Genomic DNA, 26,079 nt, shown 5'->3' with positions numbered 1-26,079 from the left:
GAAAAATGCTGGAGTCAATTATAAAGGATGAAATTACAACACATCTGGAAAGCAGTAACAGGATAGGTCAGAGTCAGCATGGATTTATGAAGGGGAAATCATGCTCGACTAATCTTCTGGAATTTTTTGATGATGTAACTCTGAAGATAGACAAGGGAGATCCAGTGGATGTAGTGTACCTGGACTTTCAGAAAGCCTTTGATAAAGTCCCACATAGGAGGTTAGTGAGCAAAATTAGGGCGCATGGTATTGGGGGCAAAATACTGACTTGGATTGAAAATTGGTTGGCTGACAGGAAACAAAGTAGTGATAAACGGCTCCCTTTCGGAATGGCAGGCAGTGACCAGTGGGGTACCGCAGGGATCAGTGCTGGGCCTGCAGCTTTTTACAATATACATTAATGATATAGATGACGGTATTAAAAGTAATATTAGCAAATTTGCTGATACAAAGCTGGGTGGCAGGGTGAAATGTGAGGAGGATGTTAGGAAATTACAGGGTGATCTGGACAGGCTAGGGTGAGTGGACAGATGCGTGGCAGATGCAGTTTAATGTGGATAAATGTGTGGTTATCCACTTTGGTGGCAAGAACAGGAAGGCAGATTACTACCTAAATGGAGTCAATTTAGGCAAAGGGGCAGTACAACGAGATCTAGGTGTTCTTGTACATCAGTCAATGAAAGCAAGCATGTAGGTACAGCAGGCAGTGAACAAAACTAATAGCACACTGGCCTTCATAACAAGAGGAATTGAGTAATGAAGCAAAGAGGTTCTTCTGCAGCTGTACAGGGCCCTGGTGAGACCCCACCTGGAATATTGCACACAGTTTTGGTCTCCAAATTTGAGGAAAGACATTCTGGCTATTGAGGGAGTGCAGTGTAGGTTCATGAGGTCAATTCCTGGAATGGCAGGACTATCTTATGCTGAAAGATTGGAGTGACTGGGCTTGTATACCCTTGAGTTTAGAAGGCTGAGAGGGGATCTGATTGAGACGTATAAGATTATTAAAGGATTGGACACTCTGGAGGCAGGAAGCATATTTCCACTGATGGGTGAGTCCCGAACCAGAGGACACAGCTTAAAAATAAGGGGTAGGTCATTTAGAACAAAGTTGAGGAGAAACCTCTTCACCCAGAGAGTGGTGAGTGTGTGGAATGCTCTGCCCCAGAAGGCTGTGGAGGTCAAGTCTCTGGATACTTTCAAGAAACAGTTGGATAGAGCTTTTAAGGATAGTGGAATCAAGGGTTATGGGGATAAGGCAGGAACAGGATTGAGGATGATCAGCCACGATCATAATGAATGGTGGTGCTGTCTCGAAGGGCAGAATGGCCTACTCCTGCACCTATTATCCATTGATTGGCACCCCAGGTCACAATTTCAGTGGGCAGTTAAGAGTCAGCCACATTGATGTCCCCTGGCCAAACCAGGCAGATTTCCTTCCCTAAAGGAGAACAGGCAACTAGAGGTCTTTTCTTCAAAATCAATAATGGTTCCATTGTCTCTATTAGACTAGTTTTTAAGTCCAGATTTCACTGAATTCAAATTTCAACATCTGCCATGATGGGACTGAAATGCATGATCTAGAACAATAGCCAGGGCGCTTGGGATTATAAATCTAGTGACATTACCATTATGCCATCAACTACCCTCTGAACCTTACCAGACAATGGAGGCTACACATTTTGAAATGAAGGGGCAAAACAGCTGGTGAAAGAAAAATAAGAGGGAAAGAAGAGGTTGGCATCTTTTTGGGAGGAAATAATAAAGGTACCATTACTACCGTAATCACTCCACACAGGAAAACTTTGCAAGTCAGCATAAGAAACTAGTCTGACCAGAGACTAAACAAAATTAGTTCCCACTCTACAGAACTACTACTTCCATTACTACATGTATTTGATGAACTGAAATGGAGTCAATGAAGGCTCTAGTGGCACAGTGGTAGTGTCTTTACCTCTGAACAGAAGACCTGCTTCATGTTCCACCTGCTCCATAAGTGTGTCATAACATGTCTGAACAGGTTGGTTTAAAAAATCTGAACAGAAATTGACAATCGTTTTGTAATACATGTTAGAATCAACAGAATCTGTCATGTTAAGGGATCTGGGACACTGAAGTAACCTTGCCATATCACAGAGCTGCACATCACTGAGTATAAGTAGCACGTGTGGGTAGAATTAGAACAGGCTAGAATGATTGAGAGCATGGACATTAACACAAAAAAGAAGAAAGCTCGATCCTTACCTAATGCAACTTCAGGTTTCTTTCCACAGATGCTGTCAGACCCGGTGAGTTTCTCCAGTATTTCTGTTCTTATTAGAACCACTACTGTCTGACTAACCTGCTGTTCTTGGCCAGCAGAGAACAATTGTCATCAACTTCCAAAGCTACATCTCAACATAAAGTAAAACTCCCACAGTAGAGCAAAGTACAGTCCAGTGGTGACAACCCCTACAGAATTGGCATTTGCAACAGTCATTGATCAAGTTAAAAGCACAAATTGATTCCACAACGTACAATCACCATGAATATTACAGATCATTGATCAACAGATCTTTGTTGCAATTATTAAAAATGCAAGCTATTTTTAAATATATAAAAGAACAAAGAAAATTTACAGCCCAGGAATAGGCCCTTTAGCCCTCCAAGCTGGAGCTGATCCAAATCCACTAAGCTTAATCACCCAATTCCTAAGCGTGTGTATTCCTCTGCTCCCCACCTACTCATGCATCTGTCCAGACACAATCTTAAATTAATTTACCGTGCCTGCCTCTCCTACCTCTGCTGGCAACGCGTTCCAGGTACCTATCACCCGCTAAGTACGTTCCGCATATATCCCCTTTAAACTTTCCACCTCTCACCTTGAAAGGGTGACCTCTCGTTATTGAATCCCTCACCATGGGAAAAAGCTCATCTCTATCTACCCTGTCTATACCCTTCACAATCTTGTAGACCTCAATCAGGTCCCCCCTCTATCTCCTCAGCAGGAGACTCAACGTAGTTAATACCTTCGCTGTTAGTCATCAGATCAGAATGGTACAATCCTTTCACAATAGACATGGGGATAAATTACACAATCCAATATTTTGAACTGTGCTTACAATGTGACCTGTTGGTTTGAAGATTCACAACCCTTTACAGGTTATGGCAAGCATGAGTGGACAGTTCAGGAAAATCTAGATCACAGATTAACCAGTTGTATTGGTTCAGTTAACCATAACAGAGCAATCTAAACTAAAGCCCTCATTATTCTTTATTAAATATATTAATCCAGGCTTTCATGTTTAGATAGAAGTGATGACCATCTATTTGTGAACAGCTTTATTCAGTCAACTAGACCGCCTCCATCACTCTGATGCAATGAGCACCGACCCAGTTAGGAAAGGAAATGGCGAGGCTTTTTTTGGGTTGATGCGAGGGGAAAGTGGGGGAGACTATGAGAAGCAATGTATTCAGAGGGGAAATCAAAGATCGGTTTCAAATGCCTGTATGCCACCAGGCATCTGAACATAGTGTTCCGCAGAAAATAACCAATGGTGATAGAAGAAAAAGAAAAGAAGGAAATAAACTAAGGAAAACCCTCAAAACATAAATAACAAAATTGTCAACGACAAAGGTATCCATACTGAATACAAGTTACATTTCTCTGTTTGCAGTCATCTGGCTTGGATTTGGTCAGATGTACAGTGCAAACAAGTTCAGATTTATCGTCAATAAATGTTGGTCCAAAGACCCAGTGCTTACTAGTAAACAGTCTCTACGTTAATGGGGTTACTTCACTGCTCATTGAAGGGAGGTAAGTAATGAAGAGAAAATTAACTAACAAAGCAGAGACTAAGCATGAATGGGTCATTTTCAGGTTGTCAAGATGTGATTGGTGCTAGTACCACGTGGAGAGAAAACAGAGTTAACCAAAGGCATCATTAACACAAGACATGGAAGAGGAAAAGGTGGATGGGTAAAAATAGGGACTGCAAACAGGCGATAATGGTTTGGTTGTGCTGAAAGCACATTTTGGACAACACAGTGACTCATTGATCAACACTGCTAATAGTGACCACAGCACCAGGAACCCAGGTTCATCTCCACCCTCGGGTAACTGACTGCGTGGAATTGGCAAGTTCTCCCGAGTCTGTATAGTTTCTTCTGGGTGCTCCAGCTTCCTGTCATAGTCCAAAGATGTGCAGGTTAGGTGGATTGGGCATGGGAAATGCAGGGTTAAATGGACAGGGCAGGAGGATGGGTCTGGGTGGGATGCTCTTTGGAGGGTCACAGTGGACTTGAAGTGCTCAATGGCCTGACCCCGCACTGAAGGGATTAAAATGAATGTTGTGACAAGACTTACATTTTAAAGATGGATGAAAGACAACTGGTATGCAGGTTCTAAAATTATTGAACTTGATAGAGTCCTGAAAGTTACAGGATCCCCAAAGAGAAGACAGGAGATAGTGAGGACTGCAATGCTGGAGAGTCAGTGCGACACTGAAAAAAAACATAGATCAGGGAGCACCCGAGGAGCAGGAGCAGTTGACATTTCCAGCAGAACCCTGCTTCAGAACTGGAGGCAATGTCAAGCTGTTCTTCCACTTTACGCTGAGGCTTGGTGGAACACTGCAGCATGCCCAAGGGAAATATGTGAACATGGGAACAAGGTGGTATGTTGAACTGGCAGCTCGAGTAATTTTTATGGACAGAATGTAGGTGTTCCACAAAGCAGTACCCCAAGTCTGCATTTCATCTTCCCAACATACTGCTGTATTCGCTGCTCACAACATTGGATGCTGTAAGTGAAGTGTAGGTAAAATCACTGATTCACCTGAAAGGTGTGTCTAGGGCCTTGAACATTTGAGTGGGAAGGTAATGGGCCAATCAAGGACAGTTAATGGGAAGTTGTACATGAAGTCAGAGGAGATAGGGAAAGTACTCAATGAATAGTTTTTGCCAGGATTCACACTGGGAAAAAAACAATGTTGTTGAGGAGAATACTGAGAAACAGGCTACTACACTGGATAGTATTGAGGTTCACAAGGAGGTAGTGTTAGCAATTCTGGAAAATGTGAAAATAGATAAATCCCCTGGACCGGACTGATTTATCCTAGGATCCTCTGGGAAGCCAGGGAGAACACTGCTGAGCCTTTGGTTTTGATCTTTATGTCGTCATTGTCCACAGGAATAGTGCCAGAAGACTGGAGGATAGCAAATGTTGCCTCTTGTTCAAGAAGGGGAGTACAGACGACTCCTGGTAATTATAGAACAGTGAGCATCACTTCAGTTGTGGGGAAAGTGTTGGAAAAGGTTATAAGAGATAGGATTTATAATCATCTCGGTAGGAATATGATGATTAGGTTTGTGAAGGGATGGTCGTGCCTCACAAACCTTGAGTTATTTGAGAAGGTGACCAAACAGGTGGATGAGGGTAAAGCCATTGATGTGGTGGATATGGATATGGATTTCAGTAAGGCGTTTGATAAGGCTACTGCACAAAATACAGAGGCATTAGATTGAGAGTGATTTAGCAGTTTGGATCAGAAATTGGCTAACCGAAAGACAACAGAGGGTGGTGGTTGATGGGAAATGCTCATCCCGGAGTTCAGTTACCAGTGGTGTACCGCAAGGATGTGTTTTGGGTCCACTGCTGCTTGTCATTTTTATAAACGACCTGGATGAGGGCATAGAAGGATGGGTTAGTAAATTTACAGACGACACGAAAGTTGTAGATAGTGCCGAAGGATGTTGTAGGTTACAGCGGGACTAGATAAGCTGCAGAGCTGGCAAAAGGAGTTTAATGCAGAAAAGTGTGGGGTGATTCACTTTGGAAGGAGTAACAGAAATGCAGAGTACTGGGCTAATGGTAAGTTTCTTGGTTGTGTAGATGAGCAGAGAGATCTGTGTCCACGTACATAGATCCCTGACAGTTGCCACCCAGGTTGACAGGATTGTTATGAAGGCATACAGTGTGCTAGCTTTTATTAGTAGAGGGATTGAGTTTCGTAACCATGAGATCATGCTGCAGCTGTACAAAATTCTGGTGCGGCCACGAGTTTTGCATGCAGTTCTGGTTACCGCATTATAGTAAGGATGTGGAAGCTTTGGAAAGGGTTCAAAGGAGATTTACTAGGATGTTGTCTGGTGTGGAGGGAAAGTCTTACAAGGAAAGGCTGAGGGACTTAAGGCTGTTTTTGTTGGACAGAAGGTGGTTGAGGGGTGACTTAATTAAGACACATAAGATAATCAGAGGGTTAGATAGGATGGACAGTAAGAGCCTTTTTCCTCGGATGGCGATGGCTAGCACAAGGCTGCATAGTTTTAAATTGAGGAGCGATATAGGACAGACGTCAGAGGTAGTTTCTTTACTCAGTAGTAGGGGCATGGAACATACTGCCTGCAACAGTTGTAGACTCGTCAATTTTACAAGCATTTAAATGGTCACTGGATAGGCATATGGACAAGAATGGAATCATGTAGGATAGATGGGCTTCAGATTGGTTTCACAAGTCAGCACAACATCAAGGGCCCAACGGCCTGTACTGTGCTGTAACGTGTGTTGCACCTTCTGTGATTGCATGGGTAAGTGCCGGAGGGTGCATTGGGAATGCAGGACGAGTGGACCAGAATGTCCCAGAGGGAACATTCTTTGCAGAATGCCGACAAGGCAGGAGAAAGTGTATCTGATGGTGGCATCAATGACAGCTTTTGATTCTCTTTCTAATTTGTTTGTTCATATGGAAAAATAATTTAATGCTTGTTACTGCTGAGAAAACATGTGTTATCCACACAAATGAAGAAAGGAGCTGCCAGTTTTGAGCAACCTTTTTATGGTGTTCATGCTCGAGTTTACTGTTTTGGAGAAAGTACACATACCAGGTCTGATAAGATAATGAAAACCCAAAGGTGCAACTAATTGGAACCAACGTCCAACTCATTGCAACCAAGATCTGTATGTGCTGGAAATCAAAAACAAAAAGAAATTGCTGGAAAAACTCAGGTCTGGAGCATTTGTGAAAAGAAAACAGAATTAACATTTCAAGTCCAGTGACCCTTCTTCAAAATTTATTTCAGCTGGGGAAGGGTTGGTATAAATGCTGAAAATAGGTTGGGTGAGGACAAAGGGTAAATGATAGGTGGAGGTGGAGCCCAGAGAAAGAAAACCATTCACGAGACAAAGGAAGAGGCAAAGCTAAGTCTGGGAGAATGAATAGCTATTAGTGGGAACCATTAGTGGCTAGCAACTGCTTGTTTATGGTAGCAGCCCACGAGATGACAAGGCCTGGTATGCGGGAGTCAGGGTAAGGACGTGGGAGCAGCAGCTCAGACCCTAAAATTATTGAACTCATATGGAGTCTAGAAAGCTGCAGGGTCCCCAAGCAGAAAATGAGGTGCTTTTCTCTAGCTCACGCTGATCTTCACTGGAGCACTGGAGCACTGCAGCAAGCCACAGTCAAAAATGTTAGCCAGTGAACAGGGTGGGGTGTTGAGGTGGCAGACAACAGGAAACTCAGGCTCATTTTTTCAGAATGTAGGCGCTCTGCAAAGCAGTCAGTCTACATTTCATCTCCCCAGTGAACAGCAGACTACACTGAGCAGTGAACACAGCAGACGAGTAAAGTGCAGGTAAATCACTGCTTCACCAGGAAGGTATATCTGGGACCTTGGATACTAAGGAGGGAGGAAACAAACAGACAGGTGTCACATCTTTTGCAATTGCAGGGGAAGGGGCTGAAGGAGAGTGTTGGAAGTGAAGGAGTGGTTCAAGATGTCCCAGAGGGAATGGTCCCGACAAAAGGCTGACAAGGAAGAGGAGGGGAATACACATCTGGTGGTGGCATCCCTCTAGAGAAAGTGTAAATGTTGGCTAATGATCCATTGATTGTGGGTGCTGGAGGGGTAGTAGGGCAAGGGGAAATCTTCTCGTTGTTGTGGGAAGGGAAGGGATGAGGACCAAAGTACAGGAGATGGATCTTACATGACGACTGAGGGCTCTATCAACTAGGATGGAGGAGGAACCTTGGTTGAGGAAGGAGGCGGACATTTCAGAGGCTGCCTTGTCGAAGCAATTATCATGGGAACAGATGCAACAAGACCAAAAAACGGAGAATGGAATAGAGTGTTAACAGGACGCATGGTGTGAGGATGTATAGTTGGGGTAACTGTTAGAGGTGGTGCTTTCGCAATGGACAGTTACCAATCTAGCCCCAGAAATGGGAACAGATGCCGAGGATGGGAAAGGGAGAGTCAGATGAATCAGGTGAAGGTGAGGGTAGGTGGAAATTAGAAGCAAAACGGATTAGTTTTTCCAATTCCAGACAAGAGTATAAAGCAGCAGTGAGGATATCATTAAATGTACAGCAGGAAGAGTTTGGGGGAGGGCAGGATTAGAATTGGAACTAGGAATGTTCCATAAACCCTACAAAGAGACAGGCATAACGGGCCCAGCTGGGTATCTGTGGCTACATCTTTGACCTGAAAAAAATGAGGGAAGTTAAAGGAGAATCTGTTCAAAGCAGCTTTGCAGAATACTTAAACTCTGTCCCCATAAAGGACCCAGAGTTGGCTGTTGCCTGCCTCTTCAACATAGCACTGTGTTGCCTAACTAACATGTTCTGGCCTGCTGCAGTGCTCCAGTGAAGCGCACTGCATGCTGAAGAACAGCATCTCATTTTCCTGAGAACCCTGCAGCCATCTGGACTCAATATTGAGTTCAATAATTTAAGGGCTTGAGCAGCTTTCCTCATGTCCTTGCTCCAACCCCCAAACACCAGACCTTATTAGATGGACTGCTACCACAAACATCCATCTTTAGCTACTAATGGTCACCATTAATCCAATCACCATTACCCTTCACCCATTCCTTTGTCTACCCAACTGTTTTTCTCTCTCTCTCTCTATATATATATATAAAGGCTCCATCTACACCTATCATTTACTCCTCCTCTGTTCCATCTTCAGCATATCAATCTTTTCTCAGGTAAAAATCAGTTCTGAAGAGGAGTAACTGGACCAGAAACATTAATATTGTTTTCTCACTACAGATGCTGCCAGACCTAAGTTTTTCGATAATTTGCTTTTGTTTGTGACTCAAAATATAATTATTTGATAATTTATTGAATTACTGAATTTGAGCAATTGGGCTTATTTCCCTCTTCAAGGTCATGTTACGTTTTGTACTCCAAGATCATCCCCAAAACATTCAGCCCAACCTCCAACCCTCCTCTATGCAAACCAATGTCATTATGGCAAAGCACAGCATTTGCTTAAAACTTTCAAGCTATTCAGAGGAGCAGATAGCTCAGTCAAGCCACATGCAAATTCACGAGGCAATACAATTAGAAAGACTTCTAAACATAGAGCTGACTAATCGATTTCAAAATCTGAAAGTGTTTCCATCCTATTGTGTGTTGGGTGGGGGGAAAAAAAAAGTGTGGTGGTGTCTGCAAGGTTATTTAAGTCTTCAGTCAGCATAGCATTTAACCATGCCACTCCTTTCTTACAACCCCATTCAGTTCATGTCGGGGCCAAGAGACTACTATAGAAAACAGTCTGTCTTTCATGTGACATTAAATCCATAGTCTGTCGGTATTTCCTGGCAAATGTCATAACACTAGTCAAGCAACATAATACCAATAACCATCTGCCTTGTGTTACCTATCCTCTTGTACCCCCTCAATGCCCATTACTAAAGATTAAATAAGCACTGCAGTTCTATGCCCATGAACATGCCTGCATTTGACACGGATTGTTCAACAGTCAACCACATGTTTTGTTGGTAGCTCATGCTTGATATATTTAGTAAGCAGGCTATGATTTTCACTAATAGTTTATTTAAAAGGGCAAATAAATCCACAGACAGGCTTGTCTTTTACAAACCAAGACAATCAGAAGTAAAACTGAACAAGTAGGGCTTTCACTGCCAGTTTGTAATTATTCACGTAAACACCAACACATCAGATTAGATGTCAACATGAGGTGTCACAGAACAGTGATGAATGTTTTTGCACCTTCAGGTTTCAGGGAAGTGGGATAAAGGATGAAGAGGGTAGCGAAAGAGAATGCAAGAGCATGCAAAGCAAGCTGACAACATTCTCCAGAAAGGAGACCTGCATGATAAATGAAAACATCTGAATACCATGATTTGTTTTACAAGGTTAAAGACACTACAGAAATACAACTGATTATTGTAATGGTCAGTTTGAAAGGGAAAAAGATGTACATTTATGTAGAACCTTTCACACAGAATTTCAAAGCTCTTTAGGACCAATAAGTTATTTTTGAAGTGAAGATACGGTCATAATGTAATAACAGAATAGCATGTAAATGGTTAGTTATGAACAACACCGAAGACAAGACTTGAATATCCAGAGACAAGGAAAAGCAACAAAAACCAGCAGACTCTCCAGAAAGAGGATCCTCTAGGGTTCAGTATTGGAATCCCCACCATCTCAAGGGAAAAAAAGATCAGGCAGCATGGAGACATTTATGGGTTCTAGTGGCTGGAGAGGAAGGAAGAGGAACACAATGGGTAAGGGTATTACAGACATCTCCATTTTGCCTTGCAATTGCTTCCCATACATATTTACTGATCTAACCCCTGCAAACAAATCCAGAGGACATTTGCCAGATTTTTGTAAAAACCAAATTTGCCACACCCAAAATTACAACTTCTATATTGCGAAGCACCTTTAATATAATAAAATATTCCAAAGCATGCTGCAGGAGGATTGTCGAACAAAATTTGAGAACAACCACATTGGGAGTCTATGGGGATATGTTTCTAAAAGTTTGGTCATACAGGTAGGATTTAAGGATGTCTCAAAAAGGAAAACAACAAGGGAAGGCAGAGAGCTGTAGGGAGAAGGAGATTTCTGAGCTTTGGGCCTAAGCAAAAGGCATAACCACCCAAAACTGGATAAAACTGGGAATACTCAAGAAGCCAAATTGGCATAAGAGAGTTCTAGAGAACTGAGGTGTTAAAAGACATTTGTGACAAGGGAAGGAAGGCCGGCCGAGTGGAACATGAAAACAAAAGAAACTTTTCAAGATCCAAGTTGAATAAGCAGGTTAGGATACAGGTAACTGTTTTGACTGACCTCAGAGTTGCAGACACAAGATCAAAAGGAGACAAGTTAACTGGAAATATTGATGCCTTGAAGGTCCTACAAGATAATGCGACATTAAGACCGAGTACACGTTTGATATCAGGTTTTAAAAAGTCAATACTTCCCAGCAGAATGCATTGCTGATAAGACTGTATAGTGATTTCCAGTAAAGCATCCTCCATGCTCGTGTCCCTTACACAGTCGACAAAAGACACAGCTCCGTCACTGTTGTTCAAGAGTGAAGTATGAATAAGACATAGGAGATTCCCAGATTCTTGCCTCAAATGAAAACCGAACTATACAGGTTAAAAGGGAGAACTGGCTGTTCATTGTTAATCTATTCAGTTTCTCCATTCTGAACTTAAAGGATGAAAGGATCCTGAAAGTCTTGCCCATTGGATTATAAAGCCAAAGATAAGCAATTATACTAGAAATATATTATTGGAGGAATAATGAAGGATTCAGTAGTTCTAAATTGTGCATCCTTTTTCTGGTCTGCAATAAGGTAACCTTAGAAAAACACAATGGCTGTAAAGTGCTTTGGTGTTTCTGAAGCCCCTTTCCAAACTGCCCTAGTTTTGGAACTAATGGCTGCTCATTCTACAAGTCCAGTTAGGGGTAACATTAGAGATCATGCTTGATCAATGTGTAAGGGATGTTGGTATAAAGGAAAATTCCAGCTCTTTTGAGTAACTGCTCAAAAAGCAATTTTCTTTTGGAGTTATACCTCCTGAATAATCATTAACTCTTTCCTCCACTTTAACATTGTGGAAGCTTTGCTTTTTACAAACATTATTCTCCCTAAGCTGAAAAAAGCCACAAATTCACCTGCACCTCCACACACATCATTTACTGCATCCGCTGCACCCGATGTGGCTTCCTCTATATTGGGGAGACAGGCCGCCTACTCGCAGAACGTTTCAGAGAACACCTCTGGGACACCCGGACCAACCAACCCAACCACCCCGTGGCTGAACACTAACTCCCCCTCCCACTCCGCCAATGACATGCAGGCCCTTGGCCTCCTCCATTGCCAGACCATGGCAACACGACGCCTGGAGGAAGAGCGCCTCATCTTCTGCCTAGGAACCCTCCAACCACAAGGGATAAATGCAGATTTCTCCAGCTTCCTCATTTCCCCTCCCCCCACCTTATCTCAGTCGCAACCCTCTGACTCAAGGACCACCTTCTTGACCTGCAATCTTCTTCCTGACCTCTCCGCCCCTACCCCCTCTCTGGCTTATCACCCTCACCCTAACCTCCTTCCACCTATCGCATTCCCAACACCCCTCCCCCAAGTCCCTCCTCCCTACCTTTTATTTTAGCCTGCTTGGCACACCCTCCTCATTCCTGAAGAAGGGTTTATGCCCGAAACGTCGATTCTCCTGCTCCTTGGATGCTGCCTCAACTGCTGCGCTTTTCCAGCAACACATTTTTTCAGCTCTGATCTGCAGTCGTAACTTTCTCCATAAACTGAGCAGATCAGCAAGCCCCACGTCAGATGAGGTACCAACACTATTCGTGGTCCCAGCAGTCAGGTTTAAGCCCTGGAACCTCAGGTGAAGGTCAGTCACAGTGCAGCTTACCCCACTGCCTATACTGAAGGAACCTGAACAAAATCCAGCACAAAGCAAGCAGATTACTTACATATGGTAACTGATTAAAAGTAGCGTGTAGGAAAGATTATATTTACTAGTAAATTTCACAGGTTTAGTTCCCAGATTATCTGTCCGTATACAGTTAATTTACATTCACAAACAGTATCCACAGAGCTAAATACTTAGCAAGAACATACCTGCACAAGACAAAAGTCAGGATAAGATGCAAGACTGGAGTCTGACTAGTGTACAATATAGAGGTGTTGACAATACTCCCAGCCAGCCACGTGCAGTTGCATGTAGCAGATTAGAATAGTAGCTGGCTATAGAAATCCCCTGGAAGTGGTGCTGACAGAAATAGGCCGGCTCCAGATGGAGTTACTGACATGCTTGGGTGAACTTCCATCACTCGATATTGGAACAAACAGTTATTTTTAATCAGTCCAGGAACAAAATGTTGTTGATGATATGTGGTATTTCTTTCTGAAAAGCACATGACTGGCAGCTGCTTGACCTCCACTACTTCAAAACAGATAAACATGGGGGGAATGGTGCCTGACCAGCCCTGCTAATGTCACAACAGAAACAAAAAGCAACAAGCTTATTGGTAGGATTTGCACTCCACTCATGTTTAAGCCCATACCACGAAAGTGAAACAAATCTTTTCAATCCCACCCCTAAAATGCAGTATGAAACCAACAACTTAGAGAAAAGTCCCAGAGACACCAGATGCCCTGAGATCTGTGCAGACATTGCTCTGGAAATTAACATGCTACAATTTTTGAGATCAGAGGAAATGAATTCTCCCCAATATATTGACCAATACTTATCCATTAGCCATCACTTTAAAAGCCTGTGTTATCTGGTCAGGTGGCTGTTTGTTGTATCTTGCTGTGCATTGATTGGAAACCATGTTTCCTACTTAATAAATTTCAGGAGTATTGATTATCTTGTCAAAGGCACTAGAGGGATGCATTTTCTTAAAGACAAAGCATAAAATAGAGAGAGCGCAGCAAAGTATGGTCAATGGTCATATCCTCCAGCTGAAATCAAATGCAGGGATTCCAACTCATCTCTCTTGCTCCAATCCAATCTCAACATGGTCATGGTTTACATCATTCTACACTGATCAGGGACACAATGTGGGCCCTATCTGCTCTGTGGCTTACCAGATGAGCTTTGCAAAGTCAAGGTTTGTGAACATCTCAAAAGGTTTTAACATCTGTTGTTTTGGTAAAACAAAATTCTCTCAACGGCAGTAGAAATACGAAATAGCATACTGCCAATGTGGCCCAGCACAGCACAAAGCTCAACCCTGGTCACCACACCTCACTGATCTCAATGACAATTCCAGAGAGATAGGAAGACAATCAAATACTAAGGTATTTGATTGTGAAATCTCTCACAATCATGCTAACTTTGTATTCAATGGTAGTTATGCCAGGGGAGGAGATGGGGAGAACATACCCAACTTTACAAAGGTTACAGACAAAACAATTAAAAACAAATAGAAAATCTCAAATACCAAATTTGCCTGGAACAGAGGAACAAAAAAGCAAAGGGACAAAACCCCAGGACAGGATCATTTCCACCCGAAGCTTTAAATGAAGCCACCAGGACATGGAAGATCATCTACAACTAAACACTTTCCAAATAAAAACAAATTGCTGGAAAGACTCAGCAGGTCGGGCACGACCTGGGGAAAGAAGTCAGAGTTAACGTTTTGGTTTGAGTGACTCTTCCTCAGTTCGGATTTCGTATTTCACTCCATAGATACTGCCAGACCTGCTCAGCTTTTCCAGGTATTTTTGTTTGATTTATCCGCAGTTCTTTTGGCTTTTATTTAAAATTTTCCAAAGTTCTTTACATTTGGCAATTATTCTATTGGATTGGAAAAATGTGTGTTACTCCACTTAAAAAAAGTAAGGGAAATTAGAGACCAGGTTGCCTAACATTTACGATCCTGTCCTGAGTTTATAATTAAGGACAGTGTACTTGAACACCTTAAAACATTAGCAAATGCAAGGAGACAGTAGCATTTAAAGAATAGATCATACCTGATGAATCTAATGCCTTAGAACACATGGCCAATAGAAAGGGAGCTTTCATGGTTAAGGTCCTGCTAATAATACATCTAGAATACCATAATGAGCTTTGGGCCCCTCACCTTAGAATAGATATCTATTTGCTTGGACAGGATACTTTGTACATTCACCAAAAAGTGACACCTGACCTTCAAGGGTGCTATTAAGTCCCTCAGGCCTGATGCAATTTTAAGAGATCATGACAGATCTGTGACTTGATACTCTTATCTTTCAAGACCTTACTTTGGGTCGACAGAAAGCTATTAAACTCAGGTTTAAAATTTGCATCCTTTGAATTTGGTTCCTGTGGTGCAGATGTGTGAACTTTCTATTAACAATTACATTGAGATGTTTCCTAATTATAATTGTGAGGTCTCACTAATTTTTAAACTTTTATTCTTAGATTCCCTGTAAGTAGGATTTTCTTATGTCCTACTGCTCCCCTTTAACATGTTGAAAGATTTGATCAAATCACCCCATTCCTGATCACTTACAATGCATTATAGTAGAAATTTGCTTACTCTCTCCTTATAACCTCCCTCCCCTCCTGTTCCTATGTTACCAGTGTACAGACAGTTAAAGTCTAAGGTGACATTAAGTATCTGGATATCCTTCCCATGTAACCAATATCATGTGTAAACCCACAGCTAAGTATGCAACTGGAACAACTGGAATTTTCCAGAGAACTTTTGGCGGCTCGGTTTCATTACAGTAGACCTGCTGTACTTGACAGGACATGTTATAACTAAATTAAACTTCAAGACAGTGTACACCCAGAAACATTCAAATAACTGCCCCATGCTGCAATCAGTGCACTCTCTCATGCCTAGGGATGATCTTCTCAGTCATAGCGTTACATGAATCACCATACTATTGAACCACGGGCTCCATAAACTAACTTGCATTCATGTAGTGCCTTTAGCAAAGCATTCCCCAAAAAACTTCACAGGAGCATTATCAGATAAGTATTAAGCTGCACAGAATAAGAACATATGACACCAAAACCCTGGCAATCTGCCTCTGATCAAGTTTATTTTAAAAGAGAAAACATGGGTAGAGAAGCAGAGAAATTTTTATAGAATCCTTACAGTGTGGAAACAGGCCCTTCAGCCCAACAAGTCCACACCAACCCTCCAGAGTATCCCACCCAGATCCATTCCCATACCCATACCCCACTAGTCAACATTTTACTCCTGACTAATGCACCTAACCTACACATCCCTGAACACTATGGGCAATTTAGAATGGCCAATTCACCTAACCTGCAATTTTTTGGATTGTGGGAGGAAACCGGAGCACCCGAAGGAAACCCATACAGACACTTGAGAATATGCAAACTCCATGCAGACAGTCACCAGAGGCTGGAATCAAACCCAGGTCCCTGGTACTGAGAGGCAGCAGTGCTAACCGTGCTGCCTCATTTACTGAGGCAATTCCAGATTTAAGGGCCTTTACAGCTGAAGACATGACTGCCATGAATGAGGCAATGAAAATGAGGATGTGCAAGAGGTCAAAGTTGAAGGAGGACAGAGTTATAAAGTCTGGAGCTAGCACAGACAGAAAGGGTTCAAGGCCTTAGAGAGATCAAAAAACTCAATACATTATCTTATGCACAAAGCACCTTGAGAGAGAGACACAGGGCAGTGGTTTCCAAGTTTAGTTCCCATTTGTGATCCTACAGTGACACTTAAATGGTCACAACCCCTTGATGAGAACGGTGTGTTAGGAAGGCCATGAAAGCAGGGGTCTGTTAGAGCAGGAGCACGGTTGTTATAACTCCCTTAGATTCATTGTTCACATCAGCCATTGTTATCTCAGAGCTTAGGAGTCCAACATTTCAGCTCATAATCCCATTGGTTATCCCAATCCAGCATTGGGAAGCACTTTCATGTAGTGACCAGAACTGGTTGGCTGCACCTCAGCAAGTCTGAATGTTTTGAGAATAGGAAGAGGGTCCTTATGAAAGGGATGGTACACAATGTAGTTGCACAGAATTTAGAGAATACCCATTACTCTAATATGGAAAATTTAATGGGAGGTAACTTCCTTAAGAGATGTTACACAAGATGCAGACTTCCTGGATCCACTGAAGCCCACAAGCAATTCTGCAAGATTTCACAAAGACTCCAAAGCAGAAACAAATTAATGGCTGGGGTTGGGAAAGTCAACGACTGACTCATTACATTACTAGGATCATTCCAACTTTAAAGGTGTCTCACATACTTGAGTATAAATGCTGGAAATGGTTATGATTTCACAAAGTTTAAGATACTCATCAGAACTGACAATACAAGCAGATTAGATGCGTGCTTCACCTCTGACCCTACTTGGAGATCAAAATAGAAGACGGAAATTGTGCAGTTTAAGTCAGTCAGTTCTTAGCCTCTGCAATCTGACAATGAAGCTTTCTTTGGGTGAGGCAAGGTGCTATTTTTCTTGTGCAACTCAAGCACTGTTGCATAACAGCACTAACATGATGTGGCATACACAAACAGGCAATTTGTTTCCGCAGTCAATGAAATGTAGGCACAGTGGGGTTTGCCAACAATAACTGCCCATTCTTTACTTCCCCACACAAAGGCAAGTTTCAAGTCAGATAGAGAAGTCTTGGAGAGGAACTTGCAGGTGTGGTGTTCCTATGCATCTGCTGCCCTTGTTTTAGGTGGTACAAGTTACAGATTTATAAAGTGCTATCGAAAGACACTTGGCAATTTACTATAGTGCATCTGGTAGATGGTAAACATGGCTGTCGCAATTAATCGGAAATGAAGGAAGCGAATGGTGGACGAAGTCCCAGTCAAGTAGGCTATGCCCTGACTGGTGGGAAGCCTCAGTGGTGTTGGAGCTGTACATTTCATGCAAGAGGAGACTATTGCATCATGCTGCTGACTCAAGCCTTGCAGATGAGGGACAGGTTTCAATGAAACACGGTAAAAACAGTGACTGCAGATGCTGAAAACCAAATACTGGATTAGTGGTGCTGGAAGAGCGCAGCAGTTCAAGCAGCATCCAACGAGCAGCAAAATCGACGTTTCGGGCAAAAGCCCTTCATCAGGAATAAAGGCAGTGAGCCTGAAGCATGGAGAGATAAGCTCGAGGAGGGTGGGGGTGGGGAGAGAGTAGCATAGAGTACAATGGGTGAGTGGGGGAGGAGATGAAGGTGATAGGTCAGGGAGGAGAGGGTGGAGTGGATAGGTGGAAAAGAAGATAGGCAGGTCGGACAAGTCAAGGAGACAGTAACTGAGCTGGAAGTTGAAACTAGGATGAGGTGGGGGAAGGGGAAATGAGGAAGCTGTTGAAGTCCACATTGATGCCCTGGGGTCGAAGTGTTCCGAGGCGGAAGATGAGGCGTTCTTCCTCCAGGCGTCTGGTGGTGAGGGAGCGGCGGTGAAGGAGGCACAGGACGTCCATGTCCTCGGCAGAGTGGGAGGGGGAGTTGAAATGTTGGGCCACAGGGCGGTTTGGTTGATTGGTGCGGGTGTCTCGGAGATGTTCCCTAAAGCGCTCTGCTAGGAGGCGCCCAGTCTCCCCAATGTAGAGGAGACCACATCGGGAGCAACGGATACAATAAATGATATTAGTGGATGTGCAGGTGAAACTTTGATGGATGTGGAAGGCTCCTTTAGGGCCTTGGATAGAGGTGAGGGAGGAGGTGTGGGCACAGATTTTACAGTTCCTGCGGTGGCAGGGGAAAGTGCCAGAATGGGAGGGTGGGTCGTAGGAGGGTGTGGACCTGACCAGGTAGTCACGGAGGGAACGGTCTTTGCGGAAGGCGGAAAGGGGTGGGGAGGGAAATATATCCCTGGTGGTGGGGTCTTTTTGGAGGTGGCGGAAATGTCGGTGGATGATTTGGTTGATGCGAAGGTTTGTAGGGTGGAAGGTGAGCACCAGGGGCGTTCTGTCCTTGTTACGGTTGGAGGGGTGGGGTCTGAGGGCGGAGGTGCGGGATGTGGACGAGATGCATCTTTAACCACGTGGGAAGGGAAATTGCGGTCTCTAAAGAAGGAGGCCATCTGGTGTGTCTTATGGTGGAACTGGTCCTCCTGGGAGCAGATATGGCAGAGGCGGAGAAATTGGGAATACGGGATGGCATTTTTGCAAGAGATAGGGTGGGAAGAGGTGTAATCCAGGTAGCTATGGGAGTCAGTGGGTTTGTAAAAAATGTCAGTGTTAAGTCAGTCGTCACTAATGGAGATGGAGAGGTCCAGGAAGGGGAGCGAGGTGTCAGAGATAGTTCAGGTAAATTTAAGGTCAGGATGGAATGTGTTGGTGAAGTTGATGAATTGCTCAACCTCCTTGCGGGAGCACGAGGTGGCGCCAATGCAGTCATCAATGTAGCGGAGGAAGAGGTGGGGAGTGGTGCACTGCAGAGTTCCTAACCTCAGAGCTGCTCTTGTTGCCACAGTAATTATAAAGCTAATCCAATTCAATTTCTGGTCAACAGTAATGCCCAGAATGTTGATAGTAGGATTCAGTAATCATAATGCCATTGAACACTGAGGGTCAATGGATAAATATTTTTCTTGTTGGAGATGGCCTTGTCTAACAGTTAAGTGGCACAATTCCCACTGACTGCAGGTTTTCTGGGACTCCCTGATACTATTTGACTGAAAATAGTGTCTGGACGTCAAGGCAGTCACTCTCACCTCCCTCTGGAGTTCAATGTTTTGCCCATGTTTGGACTAATGCTGCGATTACGTCAGAAGCCAAATGGCCCTGGCAGAGCCAAAATTATGCATCTGTTCCTTCACTTTGCTGATGATCAAGATTAGACCGATGGATTGGTTGGACTGGCTGTGTTGGAATTGTCCTGCTTTTCACATACAGTATATACCTGGTCAAGTTTTCATATACTGAAGGGCTCATGCCCGAAACATCGATTCTCCTGCTCCTTGGATGCTGCCTGACCTGCTGCACTTTTCCAGCTCTGATCTCCAGCATCTGCAGTCCTCACTTTCTCCTACAAATTTTCATATAGTCAGGTATATACCGTTCATGAAAAGCAAGTCAAACCCAACACCGCCAACTAGCAGCGCATTGGTCTAATCTTGATCACCACCACGTACAAAAGGCTAGTATATTCAAAAAAAGCAAAACATTCCATTATACCTGAACATATTATGTAAAGCATTTAATAAATCTACAAAGAGAAACATTTTCCTCTGACTGGGAATAGAGGGGAAAAACCTTAAATTGGAACAAGACTGTTTAGGGAAGTACAACGTCACAGAATGGATAGTAAAACTCTGGTCTGAAAGGTTGGCACTGGAAAAGGCACAGGTCAGACAGCATCTGGGGAGCAAGAGAGCTGACATTTTAGGCATAACCCTTCACCAGGATTGAGCTAAAGGGTATGTTCAAAATGACGACTCTTGCTCCTCAGATGCTGCCTCACCTGCTGTGCCTTTTGCAGCGCCACACTTTATCGACTGACTCTCCAGCATCTGCAGTCCTCACTATCTCCTAGCAGAAATTTGGAAACAGATCTAATAAGCTTCTCAGGTGGTCAGTAAGTTCCTTTCTTTTTAAAAAATTGAAATTTGATAAGATGAGGCAAGGATAGAACGAAGCTCAGGTTTGACCTCCTGCACTTGGCTACTGAATTACCGATGTGAAAGCTGATCCAATGGTACCGTACAAAACTGAGCTGAGCACAGGGGTAGCTTAAAAAAAGCTCCACTATCCCCCAGTGGACAGCAGCTCTAGTTCAGGCAAAGTTTAGAACCCTGTGTCAGCTATGGTTTAATGGTTGCATACTTAAATCAGTTTGAGGATCATGGAATCTAATCCATGATCTAGGACAAACAGGCAGAAAACTAGCCACCAGGATACATTAACACCAACTAGCCTCAAAAAGACATGACCCTCTCTCACTAGTATCCTCACATACGGATGAGGAAGGACACTACTTCGACTGGGACAATACATTCATCCTAGGACAAGCCAAGCAAAGACCTGCACGAGAGTTCCTAGAAACATGGCATTCCAATCGGAACTCTATCAACAAACACATCAAATTAGACCCCATCTACCACCCCCTGAGAAAAGGAACAGGAAGTGACTTCACAGGAAATGACATCACCAACCCAAAGAAACAAACATAAATAGAAAGCAGGAATTTTCAGCATTGCTTCGCATGAGGTCCACTGAAGATGTTACCTAGTAAGGTAACGAAACATCTGGAAATGAACTTTCAGCCCAGCGAGCAAACCTACATCCAAAACTTCAACCTGAGCTACAAATCTTCTCAAAACTCACTAATCTAGTCCCATTCAAAAGACTTAAGCATTTAACCCAGGTTGATATTCCTAGTATAGAGCACTTAGGAAGAATTGTGATAGTTATCTTCCTGCTGAGACGTTAAACTTGAGAAAACATTGCCTTCTCACATGGACAGAGGGATTCCATGGCACTGTGGTACCCTGGCTCACATTCAGCCCTCAATCAACACCATTAGTAAAATAAATTGGGATTTATTGCTTTTTCATGAACTATACAGAGTACAGACTGGCTGCCATGATTCTCTCTCCACACTTCAGTCGCTGATTTTCTCTCATCGTTTCAGCATGCCACATGTCCCTTACCAAGGTGTCTAGTCAACCAGAGTTTCCCATTCTGCCTCACTATACATTTGAAATCCTTTGCAAAGATCAAACAGATACCTGTTTAAACTCAATGGTAATCATTTCCTCCACTTTGGCAACATCTTACATTTATATAGCACCTTTAGTGTAGTAAAGCATTCCTAGGCATTTCACACCTCGCATTCACCTCTGATCTTCAGTAAAGCTGCTGTTTCTATTCATAGCTTGCACAGCAGCTGTCGGAAGTTACATTGGAATTTGGTGTTTGTCATGTTGCTTAATGGGTTCAGTTTAGAAACAACTTGTGTTTAAATATTTATAGCGCCCTAACCTTGCACAGCTCTTCAGAGTAAGTAAACAAACAGGCCACTGGGGGAGATGGCCAAAGTCATAGACCCCTCATTGACTGCCCAGTGGGAAAGAGGGAAACAAACAGTGATTAAGGGAGAAAGCAAGGTGCACACACCTGAAGCCACTGCACCCCACTGGGCAGAATCAAACTTGCATGAACTATGAACTAAATCAAGGCCCCACCTGAACTCATGCCCAAAAAATTAGATGGCACTCTTTGAAACAATGATGCAGTTATTCCCACTGCCCTGGTCAATATTTGTCATCTTAAGCTTGACCAGAATGGATAATCCAGTCAACATCGAGCTGTTTGCGGGAGCTGGCTGTGTATATTGGCTGTCATGGTTCTTAAATTACAACAATGACTACACTAAAAAAAGGTACATTAATGGCAATAGAGTCCTTTAAGATGCCCAATGGCGATCAAAGATGCTAAGTAAATGCGCTATTTTTAAAATTAAGTGAACTAAATATTGATGGTGAACAAAGTAAGGGAAAATTGAGAAACTGAATTATTCCATGATCCATAAAGAAAGTGAAAGAAGAGATTTAACAGAACACAGTAGGGCCTGCAGTTGCAGTTCCTTTCTTCTCCAATTTACTTTCCCTTTCTAGTCGGGAAGGAAATTTCTTCATTTAGCAATGGTCACAGCAGAAATTAAGGAGGAGAATCAGGAGGAGATTCCTTATGCCCGAAATGTCGATTCTCCTGCTCCTTGGATGCTGCCTGACCTGCTTTTCCAGCAACACATTTTTCAGCTCTGATCTCCAGCATCTGCAGTCCTCACTTTCTCCACAGCAGAAATTAAAACAGGAATGCATCATATTGTGAACTTCAAGCACAGGCATGTCACAGCCTAAAGTAGCAGGGCTTTAGATTGAAGCCTTGGGCACGAAACATATCTACCCCAAGACTGAGCTGCACGAGGATCTATTTTAAAAGGACTGACGCTTGGAAAAAATGTGATCGAACTTTAGATCATACCTGGTCAGAATATATACATTTCAGTAACATGGTTAGGAAACTTGGTTGAAGTTACCAAAGCAAGAGGGATGTTTAATCAATATCACAACTGATACAGACAGAAATCTTTGGCTCTTGCCTTAACTGTATTGTGGTTTTATGACCTAAAGAGCATTTCCTAATATGAACCCCTCTTCCCAGCTTCACCGCCCCCACCCCCACAAACATTCAGTGCTCTCAAAACAAAAATAAAAAATACAACTGATAATTTGCTCACTCTTACCAACTTCCAAATATCACCTGCCTTGTTCTCAAATGGTCCCTTATGGTGGTTTGATCCCACTGGGACAAGTGATGGGCATCTGTTACACTAGTGATAGCGGCTGCAATCCATAATCCATCCGTTCATGCAAGAAAAACTTGCAATCTAAAAGGAGCACAGATGATTCTAAAAAGTCAAAATTTTAAAAGTAAACTTTCCAGATATTCTTCCAGGGCAGGTGAGACTTGAACGCTGCTTTCTGACCTAGATACAAGGATACTAACACTGCACAACAAGACCCACCACAGACAATTCTATCCCAGGTCAGTTCTACCAGATTATCAACGGAAATACTACTGTTTGATGCACCTGATAGTTTTGATTACCCATTATCCGCAGTGCTTGCAATCTATACTGTCTTGCGGTTGTGAACTGCAAGTTTTAATAAATTATCATTCCTAACTCACTTCTCTCTCTCAAACTCTGCAATATTCCTAAAACCTTAGAGCCCTCCACAGTCTTATAATTCTAGCCTCTTGCACATCGCCTCAGTTCACAATGGGACAATTTTATTGAGACCTGTACAGGCCCCAAGTATCAAAAAAAAACAACCCTCTTGACATTTTTTATAGACCCCTTCAAGCCTATCTTCCTTCATCAAGCTTTTGTCCCAACATCTCTGACGGTTGGAGTCAAATTTGGATTGTCAACATCCTGTTGATGTTAACAGTCCTTGAGCTGTCATACTATTACAACAGGCGACATATAAACGCCAGCCATAGACAAAGGATTATGCCATAATAGGTTAAGGACATAATTCTCAGATTCTAAAAAAGTTTAAGGCAGAGAGAGATGTTGAGAATGGAAGATGATACACAAATGCTGGAGTAACTCAACATATCTGGTACTTTTGGGGGAAAAAAGTGTAAGCATGGAATCCAGTGTGACCCTTCTTCAGAATGATAGAGTTGGTTGAGAAAGGTAATATAGTTATTATTTCTTATAACCTCAGTCTGCAAAGCCTCAAAGACCACAGTCCCCATTTGTGTCCAAGCATGGGAACAAATGAGCTCCTGTTGTAAAGTTTAAAACTTTTAGGCAGCCTATTGAATTGGGACAATGAAAATCAAGTTTAAGTTGCAGGATAACATTCATGTTATCACTTTTGTGATGAATTTTATATTTGATTGAGTTTGGGTTATCTGCAGATACTAAGAGCAGCCATTTTAGCCAAACTCTACCTTTTAACCTGAACATTACCTCATCACTGATGTTAACTTCCTTTTAACGAGCAATGTTGTGAAACTAAATCAAACTTAAGTTAAAGGTGGCGCATTGTTTCACAATGATAGAGATTAAATACTTCACGTCAAGTTGTAACCTAACAGATGAGACAAAATTCTGATTTAACAGGAAAGCACGTGTAGATTACATCTGTACATAAGAGGGTGGAGTTTCTATCTTGGGCAGTTATTTTGTTTCTAAGGGTCACCGGACCCGAAACGTTAACTTTGATTTCTCTTCATAGATGCTACCAGACCTGCTCAGCTTTTCCAGCAGCTTCTGTTTTTGTTTCTGATTTACAGCATCCGTATTTATTCCGCCTTTTTAGATGTTTGCTACTTGAAAACAAGACAATGCAGTTTTAAGATATCCGGGTCAGCACTCGAGTTAAATGGAGATGTTCACTAGGTTTAAAATACCTCCTTAGTCAACTCGCTACTTAATGGCAATCCCACTGCTCCCAAGTTCTCCTCGACCTGCTCAGAGGAACCGTTGTCTCTGCTTCCACTCTCCGGATCGGTCACCTCGTTCACCCCACTCGGGTTGTCCAGCGGCAGGCTGGGCTGCGGGGCGGCCACCGAGCTGTCCGCCTCCCGGCTGCCACCGCCGCTGCTGCTGTGCACCAGCCAGGCGCTGAGCTCGGTGCTGGGCACCAGCAGCCGGTCCAAGCCCCTCACGTCGTTCAGCAGCCTCCTGGACGTGAAGTAATAGTCCAGGTCCACGCTCTTCGGGTGAAGGTCGTAGCCGTCCAGCGTGTTCCTCCAGTTGTGGAACTGAGTCTGGGTATAAGCCGAGCTCTGGCCCAAGATAATTTCGCGGAAAGGGGGCAGCTGAGCATTCAGATAGGAGTCAATGTCCACCCGGACCCCCATCAGACTCAGGAGGATAGTGAACTGGATAAGACCCTCTGTGAAATACTTCTTCAGGGGGAGCATCTTCCCTTCCAATAATTACAGTCAATTTGTTTTTAAAAGTAGCAGGCGGGGGGGTGGGGAAGTCTACAGATCCCCGGCTAATGGACTCTTCTCTCCGTCCGACTTTCAAATTAAAAGAAACAAAGAAAACCACAACTTTAAAAAAAAACGTTTGACCCGCGCCGGGTTTGTTTTGTGAAGGGAATCACTTCCTCCTTCGTCGGGCGCTAACATTAACGCAGTCTCCTGGATCCAGGCTCCGTTAGGCCCCACGCGGTCGGCGGGTTCTTTCTTACAGATGCCCCAAGCGGCGGGCGCCGGTCACCTCCATGTGCGGGGTTTTGTTTTGTTAGGTTTTATCTGTTTGTTGTGACTGGACTGGGCCGGGCCGCTCCGCGCACACGCTCCACTTCAACTTGTGACGGGAAGAAGAGTAACAACACCAGCACCACCACCACTTCCGCATCCGGACCACCCGCCCGCCTCCTGGTGGACAGCTCCTCTAACCAATCCCACGGCGCATGTCAACGGACTGGGTGCCGCCCTTCTGGTACCAGCCAATCGGCGCCGGGCAGGAGGGCGTGGCCTGTTGCTATGCGGCAAGGACGGCCTAGGCTCCCGGGAGCCGGCGGCGTCGAGCGCGGGGCGGCTTTGAACGTTTTTATTTTTTGTCTCCTTTGTTTGATCGATGAAGGTTGGGCCGCGCTTCAAGCGTTTGTTGAGTGAACTAACGGTTGTGTGGTCTTGGGAAGCGTCGCAGTTGGCGGCGGGGCTGGAGTTTAACGGTTGCTTTGCCCCTCCCCCTCACCCGCCCCGTGACACCATGACTTGCAGATTTTTTTTCCGCTCCAGGGGTGGGACGGAGTGAGGCGCATGACCATGGGCTCCGCGAAGCTGAGGACCGAGCAGCTGCTAATGTGACTTGAGGTGTTGGGTAGGAAGGTG

The 26,079-nt window shown here is 43.6% G+C and overlaps 1 protein-coding gene across 3 annotated transcripts in view; it reads right to left on the bottom strand.

Annotated features, from left to right (window-relative positions):
* nfe2l1b (nfe2 like bZIP transcription factor 1b) overlaps window positions 1-25,877 on the bottom strand; it is a 44,764-nt gene extending 18,887 nt beyond the window's left edge. For 2 of the 3 annotated variants that reach the window (XM_072561233.1, XM_072561234.1), the window contains exon 1: window positions 24,640-25,877. In XM_072561233.1, coding sequence (XP_072417334.1) covers window positions 24,640-25,155 — 516 coding nt within the window. In that variant the 5' untranslated portion in view covers window positions 25,156-25,877. The remainder of the gene's footprint in view (window positions 1-24,639) is intronic. The other variant, XM_072561232.1, reaches the window with a different exon arrangement.
* Window positions 25,878-26,079: the final 202 nt, after the last annotated feature.

Source organism: Chiloscyllium punctatum, chromosome 42 (genome assembly GCF_047496795.1).
Source record: "Chiloscyllium punctatum isolate Juve2018m chromosome 42, sChiPun1.3, whole genome shotgun sequence".
Taxonomy (NCBI): domain Eukaryota; kingdom Metazoa; phylum Chordata; class Chondrichthyes; order Orectolobiformes; family Hemiscylliidae; genus Chiloscyllium; species Chiloscyllium punctatum.
The sequence above is the reverse complement of the archived record's forward strand: the minus strand, read 5'-3'. Positions and strand labels throughout refer to the sequence as shown.